Source organism: Mus caroli, unplaced genomic scaffold, assembly GCF_978045245.1.
Source record: "Mus caroli unplaced genomic scaffold, Mus_caroli_1 scaffold_1, whole genome shotgun sequence".
Lineage (NCBI taxonomy): Eukaryota > Metazoa > Chordata > Mammalia > Rodentia > Muridae > Mus > Mus caroli.
In genome coordinates this window covers 21,755,449-21,777,896 of record NW_028227256.1, presented here as the reverse complement: position 1 = coordinate 21,777,896, position 22,448 = coordinate 21,755,449, and the positions used below count along the sequence as shown (strand labels likewise).

The 22,448-nt window shown below is 40.6% G+C and overlaps 1 protein-coding gene across 1 annotated transcript in view; it reads right to left on the bottom strand.

Annotated features, from left to right (window-relative positions):
• Lmbrd1 (LMBR1 domain containing 1) overlaps positions 1 to 22,448 on the bottom strand; it is an 80,412-nt gene that overhangs the window by 44,509 nt on the left and 13,455 nt on the right. The window contains exons 3-7 of the mRNA XM_021171300.3: positions 22,114 to 22,174; positions 10,223 to 10,320; positions 9,090 to 9,157; positions 3,569 to 3,657; positions 261 to 334 (exon numbers count right to left, since the gene is read on the bottom strand). Of these exons, the coding sequence (XP_021026959.1) occupies positions 261 to 334; positions 3,569 to 3,657; positions 9,090 to 9,157; positions 10,223 to 10,320; positions 22,114 to 22,174 (390 nt within the window). The remainder of the gene's footprint in view (positions 1 to 260; positions 335 to 3,568; positions 3,658 to 9,089; positions 9,158 to 10,222; positions 10,321 to 22,113; positions 22,175 to 22,448) is intronic.

Genomic DNA, 22,448 nt, shown 5'->3' with positions numbered 1-22,448 from the left:
TCCTGGCAAACGGATCAGAACTCTGGCATGTACACATGACTAACTCCACATCTGTACAGGATATAATTACTTGCAATTCACAAGTTATAAGAGTCACTTCTCAGTCTTAATTCTGCAAACAGGTAAGATAACCAAGTCTCAAGGAAGGAAAACAAAAATAAGAAGTTGAGGCGGGAAGAACAGTGGGCAGATGCCCAAGGTACAAAGCTGCTGCCTCGGTGACACTCTAACTCCTTCTCAGACTCTCCCATTGCACTTACTGTGTAGGTTATGGCCGCCAGCATCCCAATCAAGGTCAGAGAGCTGATGGAAAAGGACAGAGCTGCCAGGCCTTCTGTAAAAACAAAGACATTGTCAACAGAAGCGTCTCCGAGTTTGCTGTTCCTATTTATTAGAGTATACAGAATACAGGTGTCAGGCTCCTTTAGGCATATGAAGGAATGAAACAAATCGATATCACGGTGTCTGTCAAGTGCTGATTCTATTCAAGAGGGGAATGTTTAAAGAGCTCTTTATAAATTGATCTCAAATAGTCCTTTTGATCAGCTAAGATTTCTTTTCCTTCCCCCTATTTAAAATTAGAAATACAAATCAAATTAATTAGTGAACCTAAAAAGAAATCAATAAAATAACAGGTACATAAAAGACATTGCCTGGACCTTTTCTTTTATGCCAACTTGTGTGTGTTGGGGTGTGTGGCATTATGTACATGTGTGAGGGTGTGCATGTGTGTGTGTTTGTAGGCAGGAGAGAGAGAGATCAGCACTGTGTTTTCCTGTTCTCCTCTTCTTCTTCCTCCTCCTCCTCCTCCTCCTCCTCTTCTTCTGAGATAGGGTCTTTCACTGATCTGGAATTTCACAAATTCATCTAGACCCAGTAGCTAACAAGCTTGGGGGATCCTCCATCTGTCCCCAGCCATTTGTAGGAATGTGACAAATCTTTTATGTTAGTGATGTTTAAGCATTAATATGTTCATGAAGGTTAACAAACTTAAATAATGTATCTTTTAACTCATCTCACTTTTATTTACCACATAAAAAAGAACATATTGACAAATTCATGAGTCAGACAGGGCCAATCCTTAAGCCTTTGTTTTTTAAAACTACATTTCAGGGTTAGAAGAGAAAGTACAGTGGCTAAGAGCATCCTTGCTCTGCCTGAGGACTGAGTTAGGTTCCCATCACTCACATCAAGTAGTCCAAGAGTGCCTGAAACTCCAGCCCCAAGGGATCTGATCTCTTCCCCTGGCTACCACAGGTACCTACACATGCATGGCACTGGCACACCTGTGGTATCACAACATAAATACATACACACATACACACAAATCTCTTAAAAACTGTATCTTATCAAACCAAAGGTATGTCAACATTATTTTTTTTAAGTGTCACAGAAGAAACAAAAGTACTACTTATAGCACCAAGCCAGGTCTGGCAGCTGGCTCACAGCTGTATGAAGGAGCCATTACTTCTAAGATGCACACTGAGATCTGGGATGGAAATGTGAGCAGTCTGAGCTGTGGCTTAGGGGCTGCAGCATCTGGTGTGTAAACATAAGGACCCGAGCTTCCATCTCCAGCACTCATGTGAGCAGAGGATGTGCTGGCCCGCCTGCCTCCCTAGTTTAGCTAGCGAGTGGAGAAGAAACCCTTGATGTCAACCTTTGACCTACACATACACATGAACAAGTGCCACAGTCCCATGCACGTGTGCATTAACCACACACACTAAAGACATGAAAACATATCACAGAATTAATAAAACGGAGTATTATACTAACACATTTTGACTATCAAAAGGTTAGTTTTCCTAATAGTCAAAATGGTCTGCTCCAAAGAATTCAAAATTAATCATTGAGAATTATTCCTAGGGCTGGAGAGATGGCTCAGTGGTTAAGAGCACTGACTGCTCTTCCAGAGGTCCTGAGTTCAAATCCCAGCAACCACATGGTAGCTTACAACCATCTGTAATGGGTTCTGATGCCTCCTTCTGGTGTGTCTTTAGACAGCAACAGTGTACTCACATAAAATAAATAAATAAATCTTAAAAAAAAAAAAAAGAATTATTCCTATAGCAAGATGGTTCAGCATGTTAAAGTACATGGCCCACAAACCTGATGGCCTGAGTTCAATCCCCAGAGCCCACATGAAAGTAGAAGGAGAGAACTCTGTAAGCTTGTCCTCTGACCTCCACACATGCGCGCACACACACAAATATTAATATTATTTTTAAAAGACATTCCTAACTGTCTAAAGGATAACTAAGCTGACTGAAGATGCTAATGATATTTCGTGGATAAAAATCTATGATCTGCGCATGCACGCTAACAGATACTACTGACAGAGTAGTTGTAGTGTATTTGTAGAATTACTTTGCTACAAAAAAAAAAAACCCTACTTGCACAAATTATTTTAAAGCATTGTTCAGTGAAAGAAGCCAGCCAGATACATATGAAAATTACAATATATTGATATCCTTGTAAGCTAATATATATTTGATAAATTGTAAGTGAATAGTGCAGTAAGTGGATCCCCGTAGTGATGGACGTGCTCTACACCTCGACTGTACTCAAATATGTCATATTTATGTAAGGTGAATTCATAATATGTGTCTGTTTTAGGAGTAATAGTTTAGAACAGTTTAATATACTGGATATCTTACACATCTAGGAAGTAGATGAGGGCAATGAGATTAGAAATCAGGAACACTTGGGCTGGAACTGGAGGAAGGGCTCGCTCATCAATTAAGAGCATTTTTTGCTCATCCAAAAGACCCAGATTCAATTTCTAGACCCTACACAACAGCAGTTAATAGCTCTCAAAACTCTTGCAGAGGACTAGAGTTGGTGTGCTTCCTAGCAACCCATTGGAGGACTCACAGACAACTCTAACAGCAGCTCCAGGGGATCCAACGCCTCTGACCTCCACAAGTATCTGTAGTATTCTCATGGGCATCTATGTACACCCTCCCCGTGTGTGTGTGTGTGTGTGTGTGTGTGTGTGTGTGTGTTTGCGCGCGTGTGTGCGTGTATGACTGTATGTGTAATTAAAATTTTTAAAAAGAAATCTTTATTAACTCAGTCAGTATGACCTAAGTTTTATTTTGTCAGAATTTCAATAAAAGCAATGCTGACATATTGTAGTACCATAAATCTACAGTAAAACAGGATTTAATTCCTACAAAATTTATAATTTACTTTCTCAATATTACCTCATCTTTAGTAGCATGATAGAGCATTGTCGTATTAAAAATTTTAAATAAAAATCTATGCCCAGCACATTTCTTTAACATATTATTGCACATTATCATAAGGAATTAAAGATCACATTAAAATAACAAGCCCATTAAAATCCTTTGTACATTAAAGAGTCTTTTTAACAGGTACCTTTCCGTAGAAGTGAAAAGCTGCCTATATAACGGCTGGAAGGCAGCTTTAACAGTGTAAGCCTCCTTACCGAAGCACAGAACGGTAGAGCTAAGTCCTGGGAAAACTAAAAACTGGCTAATGTTCATAAATTTCCAAAGAATGCAAACTAGGAATTCCTTGAAAACAATGTTTTAACACTTACGACCAGTTCCAAGGTCCTCGAACAGGAGCTTCACCTTTTCCCACTCTGTAGAGTTGTTGTTGTTGGGCAGATGCAGAGGCACAAAGGCACTACAAAGGAGAAAAGAACTCTGTCTGCAGGCCTTGGAAAGAGTTAAATAAATAATAAATAATAAAAGAAAAGAGCTGAAACACAATTGAAATTTTTAAAAGAAAGATCAATTCTCCCAAATCCTACATCCATGCCAGACACGGGGTTTGAGGAGTTTCTCACTGACAGACCTACTTTATTGCCTATTTGTTTTGAAGCATATTAGAAAAATTCTATGTTGACTTAGCAAAAACAAACATACAATCATTTCAATATATTTACATGTAAAACTGAAACAAAATGTGTCACAGTCAAAAGTACACATCACACAGTGAGGTCAGAGGTGATCTCTGCTTTTCTTTCTGATGTCTTTCAAGATCCTGCCCCATGTACACCACGACACTTTTTTTTTCTTGCCTAATCTACAGGAGAGAGGAGCACACTAGACAGAATTACAGCCGCAGAGCTTACACTAAGAAACAATGGAAAACAGAATGCAGCTGGTTTATTTTCCAGGCCAGAATAATAAACAAAGACATCAAGACACTGAGATTAAAAAGCAGGATGCCTCAAGATAACGTATGGGAAAACCACTCTAAAAGATAAATACACTATTCACACCTCCTTTCTAAACATTTAATTATAAGGAAAGTAGAAGTATGTATACAATTTTTTTAACAGAAGAAGTGACTATATTGAATTGAATATATATATATATATATGTATATATATATACACAAATATATATATGGCTATTTTCCAAAGAAAGCAATTATTTTGAAACTTTAGTTTTGAAAACTTTTACTCTACTCTAGTTCTTAAAAAAAGATGAATTGAATTCATGTTGGGTTATTTAATTTCCAATATATAATAACCTAGTTTCATTTAGGCATAACTTTTTTTGACAGCCCTCAAAGTATATTTTGAACTTTTTAGTTTAGAACATGAGTTTAGAAAAAAAATTCCTTTATCAAAAAATTATCTAAAGTACGATTAAAGCATATTACAAATACTTAAAAGTAGTATTCATACTCAAAACTTCAGTTTTAGAGCGTCAAAAGTACTGTAGCTTGGCAGCATGGACTCTTGACTTGGAGGAGTGCCTGATGACCCACCTTCTGAGGACGGCTGGTCAACAGTTCGGAAGGAACAGAGCAATGCAAGAGGAAATGTCAGACAACCCACATTTTTAAACTTTTAAAAAAATGATACAAACGTTAAATTGGACTGATTTCAGAGAATTAATTATTTTGATGAAATCCATCAGAGACTTGGCACTCATTAGTTCAGACCGGAACCAGACCAGAGACTCAAAGCATCTCCCCAACCACATTACCACAGGGATTTAATCATTAATAAACAGAACCCAAATAATTTGATGTAAAGACAACTATCAATAAATAGGCAGAATGAAAACTAATTATGTAACTAAACACTAAATCCTAAGCAATGGTACACAACTATTTAACGTAATGCACGGGAATAATGGTCAATGTGTACCAGTGCAAGCTTAACTCTTTACATGGGGCCAGGCTACGGTAGGAGGGCTGGGAAGCAGATCACGACCAAGTACTGCCTCCTGGGAACGAGAGGACCTCAGTTCTCATAACAGCACTGAAGCTGAGGTGGCTGCACAGGCCCCGCAAGACACGGACGCAAACAAGCTCTGAGCAAGGTGTAGTTAGGGGTTCATCGGCACAGTCCTCTGTGGACAACTGGTGGCTTCCGAGAGACGGAATGGCAGTGGAGGCTCCTGGTAGGTTGACCAAGCTCACATGGATGAGACTGTATGCACAAGTATATGAAAGGCACAAAGTGGAGTCCATAACTTTTTACATCTTTTAATGAGGGAGGGGAGAGGGGGTGAGGCTAGATCTGGGAAGAGTATGGGGTAAATTTGATTAAAATAGATTGGGTGAAATTCTTGAACTTCATAAAACATTTATTTTAAAAAGGCAATTGAAATCAAATAATGATGTGACACATCACTTTTGAAGAGGCAAATAAAAGTAAGACTCTCAGGCTTTTGTAAATGATGATGATTTATGGCAAACAAGAGTCATAGTTTAAAATCACACCCATATATCTTTAATTTGCCTCACTCAAAGGCAGTGACTAGACAGAACCCCAGTTTCTACAGCCACAGTCACAAACAGAAAGGGAACACAAGAAGATTAGAATCCTCCCTCTCCTCACTGAAAATAAGAAAGCTGAAAAGTTTCTTAGTGAAAACATTCTGAAGTCCGTCTGCATCACTAAACTAGCTTAATGCAGTGTATCTTTGGGAAGAGGCAGAGAGGAGGCTAATTACCAACTTTCAGGAGACAGGAAATTGAAAGGATGAATTCAGTGCAATCAAACAAGATTCTCCCCTCCTACCTCAACCTCCACGTCACCTCCTATCTCTCCCCTTGGATCATCTGTCTCCTCCAGATCTCTGTGCATCTTCTCTTTCTGACCCTTGCCTGAATTACTAGTGGCTCACCCAGCTGACCTTTTAATACTTGCTACCTTTTAATACTTCAATTCCCAAACCCAACGTCCAAGACCCCGCCCACACAACCTTTACAATGCTATAACTCTTAAAGCAGGACTTCGCTTGAGTCACGATCACACATCTTCTCTGCCTCCTGACTGCTAAGCAGGATAAAGCTCACCATTTCTTAAACACTGCATGCTAAGAGTCTACATGCCTAATATCACGTGCCAAGGGTCTAAGTGATCACTTGAAACACCACACTGTGCTTTGTTGATTGTTTGCTTGTTGGTTTGGGGAGAAAGGTGGGTTTAAGGTCACATACTTTTCACGTCACTCTTCATCTGTGTAGAGCCCTTCTGCCCTGACACAGGTATCTTTGAAAGGAGACAAACAGTTCCTTCCACAGAGAAGGACACAGTAAGAGGTGGCCATCTGCAAGCCAGGCACGATTCTTACCAGAGGCCAGTCTTGCCAACATCTTGATCACAGGCTTCTACAGCTGTGAAAATTAAATGTCTACCGTTTAAGCCTCTGGCCCGTGGCACTTTGTTATGGCAGGAGAAGCAAACTATTATAGTCTGCATGCCTTTTGCCTTCTCTCCTTACATAACTAACCAATCAGTTCAAAGTTTAGCTCAATCGCTGACTACTCCCTCCAAGTCTTCTGATTCTCCAGGGTGCTCCTCATCTTGTGGGGCCCCATTTTGGCTCTGGTTCAGGCCTTAAGGACAAACCTGAGACTGGCTCAGTTTTGAGACCTGTCTCAGTCACTTCTGTATTGGGTGACTCAGCAAGACCTGTTTGGCCCTGCCTCTGCCCCTCTGTTGCTGATGTACAGCTTGGCTGGCCCTGTCAGTCACTCCATACCCTTAGTCACCTTTCCCTGCCTCCTATGTCATCTTACCCCACCAAAAATCCTCCTCCCTATGGTCCGAACTTACATAAGAGAGAGGCTGATGCCATAAAGTTGAGTTCCTGCTTTGACAAGACTCCCAGCTCAGTGTGTTTCTTCTGGGCCTCGACATCCAGCTTAGCCCCGGAGAGACCCTAGCGGGACCTGGCTCTCTCACCTCTCACCTGGACGTGCCACCAAGGAGCCGGCAACATCTCATGTGTATCTCTCACTGAAGGGCTTAAACACTGTAATTCATTTATTTGCATGTATCCTGGGTGTGGCCCTTGAGGACAGAGGCCATTAATTTCCTTTGCTGACCCCAAGATCCAGCAGTGACACAAAACACAACTGCTCCAAAGACTGCTGAGCCTTACAAATATCAAGCCTGGACCACACACTGGCTACATTACCTACAGATTTATCAGCAAGAAAATCTTTTCAAAGAAACTCGGGTATTCTGCCTTAAAGATATCCTCGAACACCTCAGTAAAGATGGTAACAAAAGAGCACTGCCCGGATAACTGAGACACTGCTAGTCTTTAATCCATTTTTCTCTTACACGGCGTGTGCACAGATAGATGTGTTTATCGATGGTTCTCGGGCGACTCTACATCAGGATCTGCTGCATGCCGAGCGCCTGGATTTACACAAATCCAAGAGTTTTACTGTTCCTTTTGCTTTCTATGTCTGTGATTGCTTCAGAGCTACGGGGAGGGGGACATGACTACACAAGCTCAATGCATCACAAACCTAAAGCATTTGCTTCCTAGCCGCCCTTTAATCTTGCTGACCCTGTTTTAAGAAGCAGGCTAACAGACATGCCTTAAATGCCATCAAGAGAAAACTAGCATACAGACCTCTCTGGCCTTAATTATTAGAAAAGGGGAGCTTATAAGCATATTCTACAACTATAACAAATAACAAAACCCTAAATGTACAGCCCTTTATGACCCAGGAAGACAGGCAAAAGAAAGAGGAACCATGCATAACCTCCATGCTCCTCGGAAGCCACGCACGCCATCATGGGTTCCATCCCTGCCATAAATTACATCATGAATGTTTCAAGGATATTTACTAAAATTTAAAACACTAAATTATGGGCTAGTGGTTAAAGGTCACTTTCAGAGAACCCATGTTCAGTGTTCAGCACCCATATGGCAGCTCACAACACTCTAGCACTCCAGTTCCAGGCCTCTGCAGGCATAAGGCATACAGGTAATACACAGATAGACATGAAGCCAAAACAACCTGACACATAGAATAAAATTTAAACATTTGTTTAAAGCCTACCAAATTCATTATTAAAAAATTATTAAAAAGCATATGACTACCTACTGTGTGTCTTCAAGGGAAGGTAGACAAAGGGACTTGGAGGGATGAAAGAGAATGGGGAAATTACGTGATTGTGTTATAATATTAAAACAAGCTTAATCTAAAACAACTTAGGAAGTTTGACATCACAAATAAAGGATCAATTTATCACCCCTTCTGCTATTAAAAGGATAAGATCTACTTTAACAAAGACAAATGTCTCCAACAAACAAGGACAGATGTCAGACTCAGGAATCAATGAATAAAACTTCACCGATACTTCCATTAAATACACAGAGCTCTACAGACTCAGATTCGAGCTTTTAACATATGGGCAGCATGCACGTCCACGGAGGAGCCCCACAGCTCACACTAATGAGCTGCTGTCCTCTGAGAAGGCAGAGAACTCCCCATCAGCAGGCAGAGAACTGAACACTTCCCAGTCCGGGGAAGACTCCCAGAACAATGCAGCAAGCATTAATGTCGAAACATCACCAAGAACTGGGTAAAATACAACACACAAAACACAAATGCATTCATGTAAAACCAGTAGTAACACGGAGGGTGCATGCAGGGGGGAGAAGTGCAAATGCCTAGAAGAAAACCACTGCTCACTGTGGCTCCACACAGTGGGGACATAAAAAGCCACTTGTTTGTCACCCCCTTTTTGTTTATTTTCCTTGTCTAAATTTTTCTGAATGAACCTTCTGTTACCATTACTCAAATAATTCTTGTTTCCACTGGCACACTGAAATATAAAAACTTACCCAACGAGAAGCAGCAGAGCGCAGATCACAACAAATCCCAAAGTGTACTTGAGAGCCGTTTTAATTTGCTAGAGACCAGGGGGGAAGAATGTATCTCTTAGCAAGCCTTTACATAAAAAGGTATTGTGACAGCATAATAATATTCTTTCATATTGAATATACATTTCACGTCAAGAATGCAGAGTTTCAACTGTTGGACAGAAAAGGCTTAAAATTTAAAGACAACTATAATCAGTGCTCTGCATCTTAGGTGCCTTTGCAAGTATCTGGAATGATCAAAACCCTTGAAAAGCACCCACCACGCTGAATGCATAATTAGTCAGTGGGTGGAACTGTCAAAATAGAAAAGTATTTCCCAAAACAAGCAACACTTAGCACCTATCTGTCTCTAATCCAAACACTGAAAGCAGTCATAAGAAGAAGCAAAAGTCTTTTTGTTTTGTTTGTTTTTATTTTTTTCAAGACAGGGTTTCTCTATATAGCCCTGGTTGTCCTGGAACTCACTCTGTAGACCAGGCTAATCTCAAACTCAAGAGAGATCTGTCTGCCTCTGCTTCTGCCTCTGTCTCCCGAGTACTGGAATTAAAGGTATATGCCACTACACCTGGCTAAGAATAAGTAATATTCTCATGTATGTACTTATATGCTTATGTCCATAAAATATAAATACATAACAACTATATAAATCTTATATGTTCACATGTTTCGTTACATATGTAAATAGAAGTATATACACATATAAATTACTATGTAGCCCAACCAGCATTCAACTTGGTAATCATCCTACCTCCATCTCCCAAGTACTGGGATTACAGGTGTGCACCACCCCACCTAGCTTGTGTGCATATTTTAAATACATGTACAACATCTGTCATGCCAGGCAGCACCGTTCCAAACACTTTACACACGTTAATTCACCCAATTCTCACAACAAGTATAAGGTAGATGCTCTCACTTCTATTTTAGAGACAGGAGGCTGAGGCCCTCAGGTTAACTAGTTTTTCCTGAGCCAGCCAGGTCCTCCAGGTCTAAGGAAGCGCTAGAATACAGTCAAGAGGAGTCATGCATGGCACTCATTGAAAACTGAGGACACAATCCTGTGAGCCAGGAGGCGCTCATCGTAGGGCACTCACGGTGCATTTGCTGGCGTCGTCCTCATCCTTCTCTTCATAGTAGAAGTAGACAAACGGGATCCAGAAGAACACACAGAAGAGAATAACAGAATACAGAGCTGTGGGCAGGAACAACAAAAGCCTGATCAAACTTACTTCACGGACATCCTATATTCCTAACTGCATACATGTGGCATTCAAACAGCCTTTGGTTTTCCATTCCAAGGAATCAACAAGGTTAGAATAATACACACAACTGGAGTTAAGCTCCAGGCAATGTGTAACAAGGTCCTGTGGAAGCTAGCATCAGTTCTCACTGTATACACAGTAAACAAACCTGCACTCCCTCAGTTCAATTAGCTGTGCACTCATTCCAGCCCAGCATTTACCAGCCGCTCTGGCAACTTAACGAGCCAGCAAAAACAGATACAGAAATTTTTACAGAAATGAATTCCCTTTGCTAAATATAAAACACAAAGAATTAGCATACATAAATCAAACAAGGTGAAGAAAAGTTTAGAATAGCAATAAGTTAGTAAAATGAGACTCCAAGTTATTTGGCAGGAATTATTATTCTGCTTTAAGATAATGTTAGATTTGAGATATTTTTACATAGTGAAGTATTTAATTCAATACAAAGCTTAACCTGGGAGCAAAGATCCAATACATTCATGAATTAAAGAAAGCAGTGGAAGTAAAAGCAGTGAGAGACTTAAAAAAAAAAAACAGGAAACCTGTTTTTTGAAATCTGTGCATAAGCGTTTTCTTGCATGCACACACACACACACAGAGACACACACAGACACACACACACAATCTGGAAAGATTGCAGCAGTTATGTCATTGTCATAAGCCAGTTATGAAGGAGCAGATATCAGATTCCTCCACAAAGGGATCAATACGACCACCTCACACACGCCAGAATGACTACTGTGCAGGAGAAAATAACAGGTTGGTGCGGGCACAGAAACCTGTGTGCTCCTGCAGGAATGTGAAATGGTACAGCTGCCATGGCAAGCAGTAGGATCTTTCTCAAACACTGGAAGATACGACTGCTATATAAGTGGATGATTATACTTCTGCATATGCATCCAAAAGAATTAAAAATGGTGTCTGAGTCATTTCTACACTCTCCGTTTTTTTTATAATAGCTTTTTTTAAAAGCTGCATTATTTATAATAGTGAAAATACAGATAAAACTAGGGTCCAATGACAAACAGTGAAGTATAATATAGCCTATATGTAAAGTGGACTATTATTCAAACATAAAAGAGAAATTCTTGCATATGCTATAATGTGGATAAATTCTAAAATCACTGTAGTAAGTGAAATATACCAGTCACAAAGAAATAAAAACTATGTAATTAAACTAAGAGGAAAAAATTAAGTAAAACGCATAAAGACAAAGGGTAGAAAGATGATTGTCAGGAAGTAGTTGGCTGCACGTGAGTTACAAAATATTTAAACATGCTCCTAATCTTGGCAACACATGATCTCATTTATAAAACAATGTCCGTAACTGCTGCAGGCTGCTGCTGTCGGACTCTCTAACGAGGCATGAGGCAAACTCTGCATCAAATCATGCTGTCCCACTGTAGCCACTGCCCTGAAGTCCATTTCTCTGGCTTCATGCTATATGATGAAGCACCTTGTATATCAATAAATACACATCTCCATCCAAAAATTAGGCATGGCACTTTCAAAAGTTAAAAATCAGAGCAAAACCTTAAACAAATACTCTGCTATACACAGAGCATCTACAGTGACCAAAAGCACATTTAAAGATGCCTGCTGTTATCGTACTCAGCAGGAAAATGTAAAGGGTCCCAACAATAAGCCCCAACAAAGCGAGCTCAGTTCTCTGCAATGATTCCAAACAACCCAAAGGACCAACTGTCCACCAGCAGCTGGATAAACAGACTGAGTGTACATCCACATGAAAGAATGCAACAAAAAGACAGGCACGATATAAATGCAGTTCCCAGATGTTACACTGAGTAAAACAAGCCCCCAACAAAAACAGTATATGCAATATGTACGAGTGACTGCAAAGAAATTCTCCAAACTAGCCAAACTAGTCTCATAGGAGGCCAAAAACTGTCTACGCTTGTGACTGATGGAGAGGAAAACTCAACAAAAGAGACTTCCCAACAGTGAACACTTCCCCAAGGCAGCAAGAAACAGAAAACTGTGGAAACTCAGCAGTCTCCAGGCAGTCGCCACACAAAGCACACCACACACCATCCCGAAAAGCTAGTGCCCTGACAGCCCAGCTAAACTATCTTCTCCATCTGATTTCCTTGTTGCCCATCAAGATTTCTGTATTTGGTCCATAAGTGCTGAGCTACAAAGTAGAACTAAATTAACATTTATGATTGGGTCATTTCTATCACCTAGTTATCCTTCTATATCTATAAACAGAAACTCAAATACTGCATCTTCTACTGTCGTGAAACAGAAGAACTATCTCTTTTAAAGATGTGTTCCAGACTCATACTTATCATCCGAGGAAGCAGTCCTTACCTCCCAGTCAGAACACTCTGAATCCTGACATCTTTATAATGCACTTGTGTCTCCATTACAGACTACCATTAGTAAATTACTGTAAGCAGGTTTTAGGTAGGTCGGCCCACTGATATCAAGGCTCACATAAAGAAAACGTCTCATATGCACAGAAATTGACACAGATCAGACTCATAAACTTCCCATATATTTTTTAACTTTTTAAAATATTAAATATATTTATATTTCACATGCATGTGAACATATATATGTTAATATATCATATATATATATGAGTCATAATACACACACACACACATATATATATACACACACACACATACATACATACATATATATATATATATATATGTATATATATATATATATATTAGTGAACAAACTAGCAAAACAACTAAACAGAAAACTACTGGCAAAGATCACATGCTAATCCCCCTATGTCAGGAACTAAAAAGGGGGCTCTGGGGAAGGGGTGGGGGAAGACGCACACCCCGCCAGAGTTCCACCTATGCTCTGGTCTGTCAGGTGTGGAAGGGCTGCTATCTACCTTCCACTCTTCCCCAGGTGGGCATCTAAGCCTCTGACCCACTCTTCAGGGGGTGGCAAGGGGCAGCCCTACTTGGGAGTCCCGGAGCTACTTTGCTAAAGCCACCCAGGTTATGGGAGAGAGGGATGAGAGAAGAGGTTCCCAACACTGGTGGGAGTGAGTGCAGTAGATCTTGACTAGAGCACAGGAAGGCCTTCCATCGGGAGGTTAGAAACAGCTCATTAGGAGAAAGTCTGTCCCATCTTCCAAGAGCAGTGGGCCTTGATGAACAGAGACATTCTATGGTTTTAGAGCTTTATTATAGAAAGGCACGGAGAAAGAGAGAAGGTAGAAAAGAGAGGGGGGGGAGGGTGAGAGTAAGGGGTAAGAGGGAGACAAGTAAGAGGTAAGAGAGCAAGGTGGAGGCCTAACAGCCCCTTTTATGGTCTTTACTGTTGCTAGGTAACTGCGGAGGAGTTTAGCCTGAAGGTCAGAAGCTTGGGCCATTGCCTAGTAGCCAGGCTTCTCTTGTGGGGGCTGGAGAGGAGGCAGTAACTTAGGCAGAAGCCAGAGTTCCAGGAGCATGAGGGAACGCCTACCGTGTCATGTAGGTGAATTATCATCCTTTTTGGGGTTCAGATTTCAGCCCAACTGGAGACCAGCCTGCAATTCCCCACATCCTTACACTGTTTTTTGTAGTTACAGAAAAAGCAAGCAATCTACCTTCTAAATGCTTTGTGTTGCTAAGGGATAATGCATGTGAAATTAACTTAAATACAGTCGACTTCTGAAATATTAAAATTCAAGAGCATTTTCCTGTTTATTATTAACCTTTAACTCAAAGCACTATGATAAAAGGAAAGAGATAGGTTTCTGTGGCACACATATGTAATCCCAGCTAATGTGGAGTCTGAAGTACCAAAATCATAAATTCAAGCACCCCTTGGATTATAAAGCAAGTTCAAGGCCACCTTAGACAAGTTACTGGTAACCTGTCTCAAAATTGAAATAAAAAGGCAACAGGGATTTAGCTCAGTGGTATGGTGCTTGCCTGGCCTGCCAAAGTCAGTCTTTAACACTGAGAATAATTAGTCATTACACAAATTTTAGTTTTGGAGGGTGAAAGTATAAAGATACTGTACTCTGGGAATAAAAAAAAAAGTTTCCCAATTTCTTTTATCCTATGAGGAAACCTGGGGTCAACTCTGAGAGCTGCACACCCAACACCCATCTTCCTTTCAACTTCTCCTGTATTTCCACCTTCCCCTTTGACCTGCTTCCCGCTTGAAACTGATACACAGTGCCCTAAAATAACTCAGCACCATTTGGACATGTTAGGATTGTCAGGGACTAAGTGCGGAGGGTGAAGACCAGAGAAGAAATGAACTTCGGACCCTTACAACAGGACCCAGCAGCCCAGGCCAGCCTTCAATTCCAGCTCCGAGCTAGTGCGAGCACTGCCTCATCCTCTGCAGCAGGCACTCCCATCAGCGCCTAAGACAACACCGTCACACGGCTGTTATGAAAAAGTTTCATAATGAACTACTTGAAAGTGCACCGCCCATAGCAGACTACTCACTAAGGAATGGCAGAGTAAACCATATGGTTCCCTTGGTAATTAGTAACCTATACGATGTAGAAGGGAAAAGGCTCTGTGGCCTGTGACATTCTCTAAAAGAGATTTCTCAATTCATTTTATAAAGCTGCCTGAGTCTTTATATTTAAGTCTGACAAAAATCAAATAAAGGGAAGGTCCCAGGCCTGTACTGATGCATGTTGATTGAAGACTTCTAAACTCTAAACGAGAGAAGAGCAAAGCGAATCCAGCACAGTACAGTTGAAAATGACATCGTTTTTACCAAGTTTGTAAGACATGCAAAGTTTGTAATAATAATTAACCTTCAGAGTGTGCATTATTTTTAAGAGAGTAACACAACCCCTAAAAGGGCATGAACCTCTTCAAAAACAGGAAAGGCTCCAGATACGATGTGTTCAGTTATAAATAAGCACCCTGGATATGGTTCAGCCCCATAGGAGAGGAGAATATATACTTACATCAAAATGTAGAACCCTAATCTCATGAGGTTAGACTGCAGTAAAGAAAAGATACAATATCTCAACTCTGGGGACATACTATTCATCTTATAAGGGGCACATCACCAAAGAACAGAATGCCACTCTGAGATTACAGCAAGACTGTCTTGTCTTGACCACACAATCCCTCTTTCTCCGAGACTCCAGCTTACAAGCTGTCTTCTAGCCTGCAGAAGAGCTGTTGTACAAAACTCAGGTGGCTGGTCAACAAGTGGGAGAGCAGGGGGAGGAGCTACCGCTCCCCTAGCAGAGCCTCAGGGGGAGGAGCTACCGCTCCCCTAGCAGAGCCTCAGGGGGAGGAGCTACCGCTCCCCTAGCAGAGCCTCAGGGGGAGGAGCTACCACTTCCCTAGCAGAGCCTCAGGGGGAGGAGCTACCGCTTCCCTAGCAGAGCCTCGGGGGGGAGGAGCTACCGCTTCCCTAGCAGAGCCTCAGGGGGAGGAGCTACCGCTCCCCTAGCAGAGCCTCAGGGGGAGGAGCTACCACTTCCCTAGCAGAGCCTCAGGAGGACTCCAGAACCAACAGACAACTTCCCTGCAGCTCTGCACGGGAAGCATTTAGATCCGTGATGCTGAGAAACCACACAGAAAGTGTTGCTTCACACTGCTAATTTTCCCATACTTTAAGTGATACCCGAGATAGACTCTGAGGGCAGAGTGAAGCCATTCAAGTATTCTCCTGCATATGCACTGAGAATACAGGACGGTAAATACAGTTGCTGGTGAGCATGAACTTATCATGAATTTGTATCACGAAGAAGAACAGTAATTTTGTGCATGATTCCGTTGTTGCTGATTCCCGCTTTATAGTATTTAGTCCACAGGTCAAAGTACAAGGTCATTTTTAATAAAATAATTGATTAAATAAAATAACCAAAATAATTAGGTATTTCTGGTACGATTCCTAATTGTCTAGCAATGTCCAGAACATTTGCTTCAAAGCTACACAAACAGCAGTAGGCAGAAACACAGAGACCAATACTACAAACTGGTTACTCTAAAGGCCGTATTTCATACAAGTCAAAGAACCACATTCCAATTTGTAAGCTTTAGTCTTAGTCTTCAGAACTTAGGCTCACTTTTTTGTGTGTGTCATCTGCTAATGAAAATTAAGGTAAGCTTCCAATTGTAGAAAATCACATAAAATGATAAAAACAAGAGTTACATTGTTAAGCTTCACGTTACTGTGAATACCTAAAAGGGTAATTTGGGTCACAGTCTGGAGAAGTCAGTCTAAGAAGGTGGAGCAATTGTGTGAGCTCCTGGGGGAGCTGCCAGATGGTAGTGAGAGGGAGCCCGGTAAAGCAAACTGCACACTTCATGGTCAACAGGCAAAGGAGAGGGAAGATGCCAGGATGCTGTGTCCCTAGGAGGGCACATGTCAGAGACCTAAGGCCCCACCCCACCCCACCGCACCCAAATAAAAGTTGAAGCCCTGCTAGTATTTCAAGGTTGGGCATTTGGGAAGTAAATAGGTTTGGATGATGGCATAAAGTGGGGTGTATGATGGGAGTGGTGCCCTGACCCACCTCCCAGCACCCCCCCCCCCCAAAAAAAAAAGCAAGAAGAAACAGTACACAAACTCTGTTAAAGAACAGTGAGAATTTGCTGTCTGAGAGCCAGGGTGAAGGCCCTCGTGAGAAACTTGCTTATGCAAGCCACCAAGTCAGCTGTATTTCAGTAGTCGGCCTTGGCTAAGCAGTCATTCCAGGTGAGGCAGTATATCTCTTTAGAAATATAATCTATATTTCTCCAGTGATTAATAATGCTGGCACTTTTATGTATTTATTAGCCACTCATATATCTGCACTGGCGAGAATGCCTATTTAAATACTTTTCTGATTTCTAGTTCACGAGTTTGTGTTTTTAATGTTTAATAAAAGCTGTAAGACCAACATACACTCCCTGTCATATGATATACAGCTCTGCTCTTCCTGGCTGGCAGTTCTCTTTTTTCCTTCACTGGAGCTTCTCTATGCAATCCAAACTAGTGTTTTAAACTCCTGGGTCCAGGTAATGCACCTATCTCAGTCTCCCGAACACTGGATTCAAGGTGCACACCCCACAGCCACCCAATCATGACTGTTTGTCTCCTGTGCTCTCTGGGCAATTAATACACATGGAGTTCAATGTACTAAAGGTTTCTCCCCTATGAATCAAATCCAAGTATATTTTGTCTAACCAAAGGCTGCCAGGATTCTAACTTTCACTTATTTTAAACATTTGATACTTTTATAGGTTAGGGCATATTATATATTTATAGTCCTAACATTAATAATAATAATAATAAATCTTTTAGTATACTACCCCTTTAACCATTATGCGAAGCTCATTGTCATCTCAGATAATACTTATCTTAAAGTTCATCTTGTCTGATACTAATACATTTATCCCAACTGTTATAATTACTATTTGTTTTTTTTGTTTTTTTTTTCAAGACAGGGTTTCTCTGTATAGCCCTGGCTGTCCTGGAACTCACTTTGTAGACCGGGCTGGCCTTGAACTCAGAAATCCGCCTGCCTCTGCCTCCCCAGTGCTGGGATTAAAGGCGTGCGCATTTGTGTAGCATCTTTTTCCAATCTTTTGGGATCTATTTTCCAAACTATTACTGGAGCCTTTTTTCAAAAATTCTCTATGCCAATCTATGGTGTGTTGATAGAGTAGTTGCATCATTTACATTTAATATTTTTTTAATAAAATGTATTTATATTGGTAATATGTTATCAAAAGTACAACTCTTAATTCTAACAGTAAAACCAGGATTTGGAAATAATTAAATCTTCCTGCTACAATCACTGAGATTTACAACTTCAACATACATAAAGGTTTTTAAAAAGTGATGATATTAACCAATATGTTCCAATGCACAGTACTGAACACAAGACTAGATTTTTCAGTGGGTAAATATTTGCTACATGAATATGAAATACTAGCCAAAATCAAGCTCAGTAAGAGGGCCATTCATAGTATAAGTGGACCAGTGGATTTTAATAAAATGTTAAATTAAAAGGCAGTGAAGGTATAAATTCCTATCAGAAATTCGAAGGCAATTAGTACTCCTGAACATTTCACTGAGGAAAATAAATGAAACTAATTTAATGAGGGCTTTAAGAATTTAAGTCTTTTTGCCCAATTCTTCCATGGGAAATAACCTCAGACCTAGCCTACCCCTAAACTGGCATCTACACAAAACCTGATGAGCCCAGGACAAAGCCTTATAACAGCAGCTCTTTGAAATCAAATATGGCTTTAAGCTCTCACCTTCCTTACTCTCATCTCTCTCTCTCTCTCTCTCTCTCTCTCTCTCTCTCTCTCTCTCTCTCTCTCTCTCTCTCTCCCCCTCTCTCCACATGGCCATGGCCAGCCCTTCTCTCTTTCTCCCTTCTCTTTCTCCCTGTCTTTCTACAATACAGCTCTAAAACCATAAAAAAAAAGACAACAACAACAAAAAAAAAAAAAAGAAAAATGAAATCAAATATGTTCACAAACTAAATTCTCACTAATTAGGCATTCGAGCATATATTAATCCTTTAGTCTAGGAAAAAAAATGGCTGCACATGATTTATAAGTAGATTGTTTTGTGTTGAAAGCAAACCCTCCAAGACAGGTAATGCAGATCTCTGCAGCTCAGTATTGCTGTTTGTGGTCTCAAAAGCTCTCTAAACATATGCACCCAAGCATGTGCCTCCTCAATCGAGTGCTAAAATCACAGTCAGAATCATTTCTTTTTCCTAATAGATTACCAAGCTGCCTATCACACCCTCTAACTCAGAATATCTCTGCAACAGTTTTGAGTTAAAGGTCCCAGAAGATCTTGAATTTGCCCTAGAGTTTTGATACTACTAATTATTCTCATAGGTCACACTCCCAGAACCAACAGCAAACAGCTCAGCTAGGGTTGTGCACATCTCTTTTGGGCAATGCCACACACTAACAGGATGATCGCCAACACCAATGTCTTCATCTACAACACAGTGCAGTGGTACTGTGAGAACAAGAGGAAGAGTCCACAGCATCTAGCGAGACTAACAACAGACGCGTTTATACACCAGGAGAACTAACAGGGGCTATGAATTAAAAACAATGCCCTGGCCCCTGCAAAGGGAAGTGGACCTGTCAGGTATATGTAGGGAGGCAGCAAAGGACAGGAACCATGAGTTATGACACTGCAGCTGGTGACTCCCTTTCAAGAAGATAACACTGCTGCTGAGTTTGGAAGACTCTGTGGGGCAAGGTTAAACCTTCTCTCCTACTTCACACCTATGACTCCCCAGCACTGGGCCATTCCACAGCTGAATGTTCATAAACTTCCTGGATCACGGTGGTATCTGATGTACTACCAACAACAAAAAAGATTAAAAACAATCTACAGTGTCTAGTAAGACCACTTAATATTAATAAAATAGTTCAATTAAGACTAAGCACATATGTTAATTAAATTAATATTTTTTAAATAATAAAATATTAACTAAGACTAAGCACATTATGAAAAAAAAAAGAATGAAGTAAAAATAGTGCCTTGGATGCTTTGAATTTTAAGATCCAGAAGAAAATCTAATAGGCAACTTGACAGATCTGACATTCGGGAGAAACAGCTGGCCTTGGGGTCAGTTAACTATTTTAGAAGCTGCTCAATCCTGTCAAGGTGGTAGCCAGAGCCATAGTGAGTCAAAGCTGGACAGAGCCACAGTGAAGAAGACAAGAATAATCACCATTATCTAGATAACTTTCTCCATTTAGACTTCATGGTCATTCAAATTTCTTTTTGTAAATAACTGATTCAACTGTCCAAACGTGTGTGTGTGTGTGTGTGTGTGTGTGTGTGTACACTAGAGATTGAACTGAGGACTGACAATCCAACATGAAATCTGAATCAGAGCTTCAGTCACCAAGACAATTTATGTTGCAGCACAGGCTAACTTCTGCAGGCTCTCGGCCCTCAATCCCTAAGGCATCCATCCCACTACTACTAATGACAGACATATCTCCTCTGCATTTCAATTGAGACCAGGACACTTTACCCTTGAGAAGACAGAGACCATCCTTGGGAAGGTTCAGGAAAATACACTAAAATTCTTCTCTGTGGGTTGATGGAATAAAATTAAAACATCTGCCTGAAGTAATAAACTGGTTTACAAGTGTCTTGTGATCTTGGTAGTAATCACTGCAGGTCCTCCAAGTTCACAGATAAGATTTTATTATTAAAAATAACAATTTTTAATAATATTCCTGGACAAGCCGGGCATGGTGGCACACGCCTTTAATCCCAGCACTTGGGAGGCAGAGGCAGGTGGATTTCTGAGTTCGAGGCCAGCCTGGTCTACAAAGTGAGTTCCAGGACAGGGCTACACAGAGAAACCCTGTCTCAATATATAGGACTCAGAATTCCCTAGCAAGTTTGGTTATCTTGTCATATGATGTACAGGCTGGTGACTAACAATCTAACAGGTGACAGGCCCAGTCCCTGAAAATAAATGTTTAAAGAGGTCATTTTTATCATTTAAAATAACTTGTTGTGAAAAGGCAGTGTTAATACAAAATCATTTGGCATTTTTCTTCCTCTGTCCTGGTAGCTTCTAGGACTTTCTCCTAACCTGTGCTATGTTTTCCTTCTAAACGCTAATAAAATGATCCTTATAAAAAAATAATTCTACAACAATACTCTAAAAATCTTCTAAAACCTAATTAAACCAAAGGAATTCATGGTTCTTATGGATCAGGAGAAAAGAAATAGCCTAGAACCCAAATTGCTAAACTAAAGTTCAATAAGCCTCTTTTAAAAATATCATTCGCTTGGAGCTGGAGAGAAGGCTTGGTGGTTAAGAGCACTGTCTGCTCTTCTGGGGTCCTGAGTTCAATTCCCAACAACCACATGGTGGCTCACAACCATCTATACTGGGATCTGATGCCCTCTTCTGACATGCAGATAGAGCACTCATATATATATGTATATATGTATATATATATATGAATATATATATATATATATATGAATATGACCTGGCTGCAGCTATCAGCCAGAGTTCAATACCATGAGGAGAGTAAACCCACTCCCCGCACACGTTGCCTCTGACTTGACAGGCACACTGTAACACTCACAAGCTCCAAACACAAACATACACACAAATAAATATAGAAAAAAACTTAAATTAAAAATTTCTCTATATTTTTCACTTCCCAATATAATGTCCTACTAAACTCAGTCAACATCTTGAGTTACCAGTTTGCAAGAAATGCCATCTCTTTCCTAAGCATGCATTTATGCCTTTTATGAAGGCCTCACTCGCAGGGCAGATCACATGAAGGAAGCACGTAGGCAGCTCTATCAGCCTTTCACTATCTACTACTGGAACAGGAGAAAGAAGTGACAGAATGAAAGCCACCATGACCCCTGTGTTAACACAGCTCTGCGGAGTAGAAGCAAGCTTGTGCTGGAGTCCCAGGGTGCAGTGAACTCCTGTCAATGTTCATTAGCACAGGAGTGCTACAAACACAAGTATCTACTACAGGGCGCCAGTGTGGGAACGTGCTGACTTAACACATAGACTTACCGACTTACCGTAACTCGAAACCCCCTCAAGAAGTGTTACATGTGAAACGAAGGCCAAGTAGATTTTAAATGTTTTAGAATGCTAAGAACAGTTGCATATTATTTATTCCTAGCGCGCAAACTATAATTTCATAATCGATATTGATTAAGAGTGTGCATGTAGTTTTACATTACATTCGACTGGCAACCAGAATAGAAAAATGAAGCTGACCGATACTTACTATAGTAGCCATACAGAACGGTGTTCTCAATCTGTACGGTGACATTGGCATTAGCCCAGTCCTAGGAGAAAAAGGAGAGAGACAGCCACTATCTTAGCTTTAGCAACAATTTGCCTCACATGCAGAGTTAACATTTGAGACGACTGAATTTCATCTCTGAAGCCTGTTAGTAGATGAAATAAAGTATGGTCTCTACAAGAAATAAAACCAGAGAAGCAAACAAATACTTATCAATAAGTAATATTAATCATAAATGTTGAGCTGTCAACATGGTTCCAGGGAGAACCAGACAATCAGAAAAGACTTCCCAAAACTGTCCCAAAATGTGACTCAAG